Here is an 11,074-nt window from a genome sequence, read left to right as displayed (position 1 = left end):
CTAAGAAGATCAAAGTCATGCTTGCTGAACAAAAGGTTTAGAAACATGTCCCGTGTCCTGTGCGCATCCCACTTTCCTCTTTCCCAACCGGTTTGGCAACACCAAGAGCTTAGTCTCCCACTGCACTTGTTCCAGAAGAGCAAGAATTGTTAAAGGGCATTGTGTCATGTTTGCCCAATCCATGGCACACCACGCACAGTGTCCCTTCCTCTCTCCTCCCTCTGCCCTCCAAATTTCAACACCGCCAGCTGAGGAGGAGCAGGGCAGCCGGATAAAAGAGCCGACTGAACCTGGCTGGAGTCTGTAGGCGAGCCAGCATCATGGAGAGACTCACAGCCTGGGCAGGTGAGTGGGCCCTGACAGAGAGCAGCCTGAGTCTTGGGTCAGGAGGAGCACACCCACTGGAAGGTGGAGTGTGCAGGAGAGCTGCACCCATCCCCACAACGACCCGTGTGCTGAAAGGGAAGGCCTCGTCCTCCCTGGTCCAGAAAGACTGCTCTCCCTTCTGTTCTGGGGTTCCTGGGACTGAGACTTCTCCGGTCTGGGGTACCTTCGTCTTCCTTATGCTCATAGGTCTCTACTTTTGATCATGTGAACCAAGAGTCACATCACCAAGAGATCCAGGGCCATATGGTCATCCTGCAAGAGGGCAACCTGGAGGCCACCCACTTTTTGAGGGTCTTCCCAAACGTTCATGCAGAATATTCTAGGCTATAGACAGATGAAATGAATGGCTGAAATGAATGAAGAGCCCAAAGTGACAAGCTTATGGGTGGGACTCTGAAAGCCTCTCCTGGGCCTTACAGCCTGTTGGCTCCTCCCAAGCACAGTGTCCAGCCTGAGCCCACACACCCTCAGTCCAGGTACAGAACTCAAACCCGGCCTCTGTCTTGTCTCCTGGCCTCCAGGATTTTAGAGATCTTTGACTTAAACCCCCTCAGTAACAACAACAGCAGCAAAAATTGTTAAGATCATCAATTACTTGTTGCCTGTCAGCTCTGAGCAAACCAACAGGCTCCCCAGTGGATTTTTCAGAGGCTAAAAGTCACATAGGAGATTGACCATCTTTCTTCTGAAAAGCAACTAGTAGATTTGAACCACTTACCTTTGGATTGGCAGAGCAACTCTTCATCCGCTAGGCCACCAGAACTCTCCTGAAGCTCTGACGCTTATCAGTTACAGAATGCTGCAGGCCAGGGGTCTCACTTCCTCTGGAGTCAGAAGCATGATTCTACCACTATAATTACCAGGAGCCTCAGGCAAATGGCTAAATATCCCTGAGTCCCAGGCTTCTCATCTCACGGGAAAGGGAAATGAGGCCTGCTCCTCAGCCTAGTGTAGGGGGCACTGAACGAGTTGGCATATGTACAACACACAGTGGGTGCTCAGGAAGGGTTGCAACCCACCTTTCACAGCCAGTCAGCCAGCCTACTTCCTCTCCTCCATTGGCCTCCGCCTGTAAATGAGACTTTGGTCTTTTCCTCTCTCCATCCCAGGAGCCCTGAGCCTCCAAGGATGCTGGTGTCACAGCCAGCTTCCTGAGAATGGAGGAACAAAGAAGCATGCTGAGGAGCAGAGCAGCTCTGCAGTCACCCCGCCCCATCCAGCCCCTCTGAACTGGCTCTCTCTCACCTCAGGACAAGCACTCCTCTTTTCTAGAAAGGGACACTTTCTTTCTGAGCATGTTGCAAGTCAGAATTTTTTTGATATCTTTTTGCTTCTGCACGGACTTCCACAGAACCACTTCAGAGTGCCCATCAACTGCAGGGACCAGGCCAGGGAAGGGTCCCACTGTCTGATTTGAGTGAAAGGTGGACACAGCAGTCCCTTCTGAGAGGGAAAGTGCATGTATGTGTGATTTGCATGAAACTACTCCTTCCCTGTGCACCTAAGGCTCCCTGCATTTTTATAAACTCATGGATAAGGGGTCTGGAAAAGTGAGAACAATGCTGTAATCTTCTGCCTTCTCTCTTATCTTGTTTTAGGTCTGGTAGTTCTGCTGCTGATCCAGTGGGGTAAGTGAAAACAAAAACTAGCTCTCGATTCCCCTCAACCCCATTTCTGAGGTCAGTTACAGATACTCCTCAGGGTCCTTGGAGGGTTATGCACATACACACATATACATTCTCTTTCTCGGAGAGAGAGAGTTAGTTCTTCCCAAATGTCACTGTAACTTTCTTCCAAAGTTTAACCCCCTGCACATGTTCTGACCCCACTAACAGTCTCTTCAGAGGATCTTGCCTCCTATCCTCTAGCTTACACTTCTTACACGCCTGTGAGCTCAGATTAAATGTCAGCCTCCCTTGGGTCTGTCCTGAGCTTGTTTGCTCTCACCTCTGTGTTTTTGTGGTTCTTTGACACATTTGAGAGGACCTGTCCTAGTGTTTGCAGTTGCTACTCTGTGACTCTCGGCTCTGTCAGACCCTGAGCCTTGGGAGGTAAGGCCCGTGTCTGCGGAGCCGATGCCTATGCACAATGTCCCCATGTGTGTTAGGATAGAACTGCACTCTGCGGGGTTTTCAGTGGATGACTTTTTGGTAAGTAGATTGCCAGACCTTGTTTTTGAGCACCTCTAGGTGAGCCCAAACTTCCAACCTTTCAGCTAGTAGACAAACACCACATTACCTTCCCCTTCCATAGACTTCCTGAAGGGATGAGGAAGGCACAGGAAAGGGTAGGGTCCGGGTCGGCTGTTTATAGGGCCACTATGAATCATATGACGACCTCTAACAACCACAGTGGCCCCGGGAATGTTGGCCTTGAAATCTTTATCCTTAAGCATCAGACACACATCTCCTTCTTGATCTTAGAGGACAAAACAGTCAAGGGACCAGAGAAATAACAAACATGGAGAAGAAAGGGAGGTTGACAATTTCTCAAAGATGTTTAGTCCAAGTCACCTCTGAGTTTTACTGAAGTATCCTCACAGTACTAGAGATTGTGAGAATGACAAAAGATCAAGCTGAGCTTCAGTCTGTCATGTGCAAGGTCACTGCGAGTCCTAGTTGACTTGACAGCACCTGACAACAGTGCCAGCAAGAACAGAATTCCGTGTGAAAGGAGTCAATATATGTCAAGTGCTTAGAACTTGCCCCCGTGCCAGGAACTGTCAAATTGTTTGGCATATAGGACTGTCAAGAGAACAAGCAGGTCTGTCCTGGAGAGGGTGAAAACAAGACTCTCTCTGGAAGCAAGGATTTTAAAGTTCCGTTTCACATACTTTGGGCATATTGCCAGGAGGGACCAGACCTTGGAGAAGGGCATCATGCTTGGAAGGGTGGAGGGACAGTGCAGGAGAGGAAGACCCTGGATGAGATGGATTGACACAGTAACTGGGGTAATGAGGGTAGATATATCAGGGACAGTGAGATTGGATCAGATAAGGCTGGCTTTAGAGCTAGCTATTGTACATAGGGTCGCTATGAGTTGCAGGTCACTCAATGACACATAACAACAACAACAACAGTTCTTAGTCCACACAAAAAACCATAAGGGGGGGAAACCCATAAGGGGTAGGTGCAAATGTTCTCTCCATTTCCTAGAGAAAAAATCTGAGTCAGAGTTTCAGAGCTGAGATTTCTCACCAGGCATTGAAACTTCAGAGTTTCCACTGTTTTGGTTTTTAACTTAAATGAGAAAAGTTACTAATTTCTGTTTGTTTCACACATCATATGTTCAGGAAACAGTCTTACACATGTATCTGAACACATTATATCACTCTGTGTAAAGGCAAAGCTCTCCAGGTCAAAGTGATAGCTGACTGGAGTCTTGAACCTCCTGAAATCTTGCTTCTGGATTTACCTTTAATGTTTTAAATTCAGAAATACTATCCCCAATAAGGGCTAAGAAGCTGTAAAAGACAAATATTTTTATTTAATATTATAGCTGTAAAAGTGGAGTTTATTTTATTTTAAAACAAGGGGAAAAAACCCCACCTAAGAAGAAAATGCCACTCAACCTTGAATGTCTGTCTAGGGCAGCAGGAAAAACACGCTGTGATAATCTTGTCTCTTAGAGAGTACCAAGAAGAAATTCTAGTCCAAGCTTTAACGAGCTACCTAGATTCTTCTCAGAGCCCTTGCTCTTAAACACCACACTTTATTGCCTCTGTAATTAAAAAAAAATCCCCTATAAGTGATATTTGATATGATAAAATACGATATGATATAAAAAGAACCTCTGGTTTCTTCCCTACATGCTGCTGGGCATGTGTTCTCTGAGTTAACTCCCTCTAGTGGTGTAATCACAGAAGAAAGAGGAACAATTTCCATCTGTGAGATTTACAGCCTCTGAAAACCCACCAGAGGGTCAACTATGAGCCAAGTCAACTCATGGGCACATAATAACAACAGTGGCATAATGCGTAATGTTTCAGACTGCTAATTGAAAGGCTGGGAGTTTGAGTTCACCAGCCCCTCCACGGGAGTCTTCTCTTAGAAACTTGACAGAAGGTCCCCTGATTCAGACTCCACAACAGTGGGGTGGCTTTTTTTTTTTTTTTTTTTTTTTGCCTTGGGCAGTTCACCAGTGTTTCATCTACATCATTGCAGGCTGCACATCTAACAGCAACCTCCACTTCCGGGGGCCTCTGGTTAGGGGCCCACATGTGCCAAAGGGCCCCAACTCCTTCCTGCTCTAGGCATCACCCATGTGTCCAGGGGAGCTCTGGGCCTTTGGGCTCCTGGGTTCCAGCAAGACAAGTGCTGTGTCTTCCTACACTCCTTCAGCCAGCTCCCGCAGGCAGTTTGTACCCCTTTCCAACCCCTCCTGCCAACATGTTTAAATACCGTCCAACCCAAACTCACCCCATCAAGACCACAGTGTACCAGTCACACTGCTGGAAGAGGCTTCAGAGAGCACGGACAACCCCGACTGGGAGCAATTGTTGTTGTTCTATACCGTCGGGTTGGAACGGACTAATAGCTCACCCTCCAGCAGGTTTTCAGAGACAGTGAGTTCAAGAGAAAGAGAATGTTCCTGTGGAGCAGCTGGCAGATTTGAACCATGTGCGTTTAGGTTGGCGATGCAGCTCCTTACCACTAAGCCCCATAAAGTCGCATCACAGGGATGCCAGAGACAATCTGCCTTTCCACTAGAACCTTAGCAGTGATATTCATAAAGGTAAATTATCTATAAGGAATAGCCAGGCCAAGTGAATGCTTTAAAACTAGACTCAGATACAAACCGGGACTCTAACCTGGGCCTCTTCTCTGCCGCTTTGCTCATTTGCCCTTTATTTAACATTTGGAGGCTTTCTGAATGTTGTTTTGAAAGTGTCCACCTGCTTTCAGTGTTTGGCCCAAGCTTAATTCCCCATGAGGGATAGGCTTAGGCACCAGGGCCTGGAGGTGTCTAACTCAGGGAGCCTGCCTGGCAGATCCTGGCCCCGAGGGCTGGGCTCGGAGCCCAGGCAAGGGATCAGGACTCATGTCCTGCTTCCACCTTCTTTCACGCATGCTGACAGCCCAGGTCCCAAGCTCGTTCTCAGCCTCAGCTTCCTTATGTATCCAGTGAGAATGTCAGTCATCATCCTGCCCGTTCAAGATAACAAGGCTCTTATTGTTAGCATCAGACTTCGATTCACAGGGACCCATTTCAAAAAGATCAAAACTTTGCCTTATCTTGCCCTGTTCTCACCATCTCCCCTCACCCTCGTTTTCAAGACCACTGTTGCAGTCGCTGTGCCAATCCATCTCATTGAGGACCGTCCTCTCCTTTGCTGGCTCTCTAGTTTCCCAAAGATGATGTATTTTTCCAAGGACTGGCCCTCCTGACAGCATGCATAAATTATAGAGATGAAATTTCACTCCCCTTCCCTCTAAGGAGCACCCTGGTTGCTCTCTTCTTCCAAGACAAATGTGTTTGTTCTTTTGGCAGTCCATTTTCTGTGCTACTTGCCAACACTGCAATTCTAAAGGTTTCAATTCTTATTTGCTCCTCCTTATTTATTTCTTTTCTTGTCCATCTTTGACAAAGCTGGCTTCTGAAGACGCACTGTTAACTTTTAGGTGCTGCCCAAGCTAACCCAAAAGTCTTTTACAACTGTCTTCCCTTGTTTTAGCAGCCAACCTTAAGGGGCATGGGTCCGCAGCTGGCCATCCTTTCTCTCCTTTACTCCACTCTAGGCTCTGCTACGAAACTGGTCTGCTACTTCACCAACTGGGCCCAGTACAGAGAAGGTGCAGCTCGCTTCCTGCCCAAGGATGTGGACGCCAGCCTGTGCACCCACCTCATCTACGCCTTCGCTGGAATAAACAACCACCAGCTCAGTACCATCGAGTGGAATGATGAGACTCTTTACAAAGACTTTAATGGCCTGAAGAAGATGTGAGATGCTATAGTGGTACTGGGGAGGTGAAGAGGAGGGTCCCCCTTCTCAGAACCACACATCTTCCCCAGCAATTTCCCCGCAGACATACTGGGTGGCTTTGGGCGAGTCACATCCCCTATCTGCTCTTTCTCCATCCTTATATGAAAAAGGTAAGGGTGGTGGTGTTGCTGTTGTTATGTACCATCAAATCAGAATCAATTCCTAGCTGACCCTCCAGTGAATTTTCAGAGGCTGTAAATCACATGAGGGAAGATTGCTCATCTTTCTCCTGTGGAACAGTTGGTGGTTTTGAACCACCTGCCTCTGGGTTGGCAGTGCAGTTCCCCACCATTAAGCCACCAGAGCTCCCTAAGATGAGAAGAGATGAAGTTGTTCTTTTATTATTATTATTAAAAATTTTATTTCAATGAAAATATACATAAGAGACATACGCAATCTACAAGAACAAGTCAGAAGTATTAATCACATTCTTCATGATGTGTGACCATGCTAGCTATCTTGCTCCATAATCATTCCATAACCTTTAACCCAACAGACTAAGAGATTTATAAGGAAAAGCTCAGGAGGAATAGTCTATAGCATTTTGCACTACTAACCAATAAATTCTTAAGGACTCTTAAGTTGAGGTAGAATTAGTATTGGGAAATGGTTCCCTCTTCTCAGAATGCTTTTCCTCCTCCCTAAAATATTCCTCCCATTTGTCCTGTCCTTCAGCTCAGATCCCAGCATCCCTGAGCGTGAGCATCAGTCACTCTTCGTGAATGCCGTGTGTGTGTGTGTGTGTGTGTGTGTACTTGTGCTGATGACTACGTTCCCCCTGCTGGACAGCCTGGCCCTTGAAGATACTAAAATGTGCCTTCTTTGCTCAGCAATGCTTCCCTCCAAGCGCTCGCACAGAGCTCATAGGGATGTATGCATCCTTTACACTCCACCAGTCAACTTTGCCCTGGCACCTGTCAGCCCCCTTACTTTCCCAGGCAGTAGGGTGAGTTGGAGAGTTGACTGCAAAAATTCTCATGCATCTTTTGTCTTTCCCAGGAACCCCAAGCTGAAGACCCTACTGGCCATCGGGGGCTGGAACTTTGGCACTCAGAGGTGTGTTGACTGTGGCAGGGCCAGTTGTGGTGATCAGGTTACCGGTGACAAAGAGCCCTGGTTAGAGAGCGGGGGCCTGAGTGGGGTGTGGTTCAGGCAAAGGGAAGGTAGCCTAGATTCTGGATTCTCGGGAGCACCATGCAGGGGGTAGACAAGTGGATTAGCTCCAGGCCACAATAAAGCCGGTCTTCCCAGAAGCACAAGACTTATAAACATTGTACATAGTTCTTTCTTTTAAGAAAGTCTACATCTTGTTGTTGTTGTTATGAGTAGCTGAGTGGGAACACATTTTTAACTTACCCTCCAGGGTTTTCCAGAGGCAGTAAATTGCACTGGAGGAGATTGCCCGTTCTTCTCCTGTGAAGCAGCCTGAGGGTGTGAAACATGTGCCTTGGAGTTAGCAGCTCAGTTCCTTTGTTGAACCTTTGTTGTTCTTAGATGCCATTGACTCACAGCGACCCTATGAATGACAGATCTGCACCCTGTCTTATCCTGTGCCATCCTAACAATTGCTGACACACTAGAGCCCATTGCTGTGGTCACTGTGCCAATCCACCTGGTTGAGGGTCTTCCTCTCTTTTGCCGACCCTCTACCTTTCCAAGTATGCTGCTCCTCTCCAAGGAAGAGCCTCTCCTAGCAACATGTCTAAAGTATGTGAGCTCTAGTGGCCTAGTGATAAAAAACTACACTGTCATCATGAATGTATGTGGATCAAATCCACCGGCTGCTCCACAGGAGAAAGATAAGTAATCTCCTTCTGTGCAATTTACTGCCTCTGAAAACCAGCTGGAGGGCCAACTATGGGTTCGTTCCTATTCAAAAGACACACAGCAACAAGAAGCAACATGCCAAGGGAGCTCTGGTGGCCTAGTGGCAAGAAGCTGCAGTGCAATCCCAGAGGTTCGTGGTTTGAATCCACCAGATCCTCTGCTAGAGAAGGAGGGACAATCTCCTCCTGTACCAGTCAGATCCAATCTGATGGTAAACACACGAAAATTAATAAAATTTTTTAAAAAGCAACATGCCCAAAGTTTATGAGACAAAGCTTTATCATCTTTGCCTCCAAGGAGCACTCTGCCTGTACCTTCTCCAAAACATATCTGTACCAATAGGCCACTATTAGTAGCTGTTGTTGTTTAAACATATTTTTTTTATTATATGCTGGTTTACATAAAAGCTCACATTCATTGTTTTTCACACTAGATCTTTCCCATTTCCTTTACTCATCCTTCCCTTAACCCATCAAATTGTGCAATTCTGTATTTAGCCACACCTCCCTCCACCCTCCTCACCCCTCTGCTCCCACTCTTGGATCCTCATACACATTCTACAATAATAATGGTTTTATATGGTATTTATCCTTATGGGACTGAATTAGTTCACTCAGCAAAATGCTCTCTTGTCCCTCCCAAGTTAGGTAGTAATTTATAAAGTTATTGTCCTGTGTGCTGCATAATATTCCATAGTGTGAATGTACCATAATTTCTCAATCTATTCATTTGTGGTTGGACGCTTGGGCTGTTTCCATGTTCTTGTGATGGTGAATAATGCTGCTATGAACATTGATGTACAAGTCTTCATTCATGCCTCAGTTCTCATTTTCTCAAGGTATATTCCAAGCATGGAATATCTGGGTCATATGGAATTTCTATGTTCAACTTTCTGAGGACATGCCAAACTGCCTTCCAGAGTGGTTGTACCATTTTACAATCCCACCAACATTGTGTTAAGAGTTCCTATTTCACCACATTCTCTCCAAAGCTAATTACCTGCTGTCCTGTTAAACTTTGCCACTGCTACTGGAGTGAGAAGGTGTCTCATTGTGGTTTTGATTTGCATCTCTTTTATTGCCAGCGATTTGGAGCATTTCTTCATGTGTCTGTTTGCCATTTGAATGTCTTCCTCTGTGAAAATTCTTTCCATGTCTTTTACCCATTTTGTAATTGTATAATCAGTCTTTTTCTTCTGGAGGCCCTGTAGGATTCTGTAAACTTTTGATATGAGACCCTTGTCTGAAACGGTATTGCCCAATGTTTTTTCCCCAGTCAGTAGACTTTCTTGTCTCTCTGTTGGAAAACATTTTTTGATGTACACAGAGATTTAATCTTTAGGAAGTCCCATTCATCAATTTTATTTTCTTCAGACTGTGTATGTCTGGTTGTATTTGGCTGTCTCTTTATACCATAGAATACGGCATCTAAGCTAGATCCCAGTTTGTCTCTGATGAACTTGATGGTTTGGGGTTTTATTCCCAGGTCTTTAATCCACCTTGAGTTAATTTTTGTGTATGATGTGAGATGTGGATCCTGTTTCAGCTTTCTGCAGGCAGCAGTACAGTTTTGCCAACACCATTTGTTGAAGACATTTGTTGTTATTCCTCTCTCCATCCCTTCCCATCTCTAGTAACCATTCAAAATGAGTTCTGTGTGTAAATCTTTCCTTAACTTTTTGTAATAGTGATCTAATACCATAATGCAGGAGAAGGATGGGTAATCTCTTCCTGTGCAACTTAATGGAAGGTTGGTTCTGACTCAACAGTACATACAGCAATAATGACACCATGACAGTAATTCCCCCCACCCCTTCTCCCTCACCTCATTTCTCTGCTAACTCTCTAAGATTGGTTCTGTGTGTAAACCATTTCTTAGCTTTTCATTTTAGTGGCCTTATGCCATGATTGTCCTTTTGTGACAACTTATGTCAATTAGCAGTTTGTTCTAATTTCATCTATATTGGGTAGTATTTCACAAATTTTTGATAGTTTTTAATAATGCATAATACTACATTGTGTGACTGAACTACTGTTTATTTAGCCATTTATTTGTCCATTGATGAGTGTTTGGGTTGTTTCTAGCTCTTTACTTTTAGAAATAGTGTTGTCTGAGAGCCAACATCGTTCTCAATGGAGAGAGGTTAAAGGCATTCCCTTTAAGAACAGGAACTAGGCAAGGATGCCAACTCTCACCTCTCTTATTCAATATTGTATTGGAAGTCTTAGCAATAATAAGACAAGAGAAGGAAATATTAGTTATCTAAATTGGCAAAGAGGAGGTAAAATTATTTCTCTATGCAGATGATATGATAGTATACCTAGAAAACCTTAAAGACTCAGCAAGAAAACTATTAGACGTAGTTGACCAATTCAGCAAAGTAGCATGATACAAGATCAACATACAAAAATCAGTTGAATTCCTCTACAGAGACAAAGAGAATACAGAGCCTGAACTAAGGAAAACAATACCCTTCACAATAGCGAATCACAAGATTAAATACTTGGGAGTAAATCTAACCAGAAACACAAAGGATCTATCCAAAGAAAATTACAAAACATTACTACAAGAAACAAAAAGAGACCTGGAGAAGTGGAAGAATATCCCTTGCTCATGGGTAGGAAGACTCAATATTGTGAAAATGGCAATACTACCAAAGACAATTTACATGTTCAACGCAATCCCAATAAAAATACCAATCCCATTCTTCAAGGAGATGGAAAAGGTAGTCTCCAGTTTCATTTGGAATGGAAAGAAGCCCCAAATAAGCAAAGCACTCCTTAAAAATAGAAAAAAGGTAGGAGGCATCTCACTCCCTGATTTCAAATCCTACTACACTGCTGTGGTGGTTAAGACAGCATGATACTAGTACAATGA

General features: G+C 44.9%; 1 protein-coding gene across 1 annotated transcript in view; it reads left to right on the top strand.

Annotated features, from left to right (window-relative positions):
• The first annotated feature begins 320 nt into the window (after positions 1 to 320).
• The window catches only part of CHIT1 (chitinase 1 (chitotriosidase)), a 24,195-nt gene continuing 13,441 nt past the window's right edge, over positions 321 to 11,074 (top strand). The window contains exons 1-4 of the mRNA XM_006887978.1: positions 321 to 345; positions 1,986 to 2,015; positions 6,126 to 6,327; positions 7,370 to 7,426. Of these exons, the coding sequence (XP_006888040.1) occupies positions 321 to 345; positions 1,986 to 2,015; positions 6,126 to 6,327; positions 7,370 to 7,426 (314 nt within the window). The remainder of the gene's footprint in view (positions 346 to 1,985; positions 2,016 to 6,125; positions 6,328 to 7,369; positions 7,427 to 11,074) is intronic.

Source organism: Elephantulus edwardii, unplaced genomic scaffold (assembly GCF_000299155.1).
Source record: "Elephantulus edwardii isolate Elephantulus edwardi_28Jun2011 unplaced genomic scaffold, EleEdw1.0 scaffold00063, whole genome shotgun sequence".
Lineage (NCBI taxonomy): Eukaryota > Metazoa > Chordata > Mammalia > Macroscelidea > Macroscelididae > Elephantulus > Elephantulus edwardii.
The sequence above is the reverse complement of the archived record's forward strand: the minus strand, read 5'-3'. Positions and strand labels throughout refer to the sequence as shown.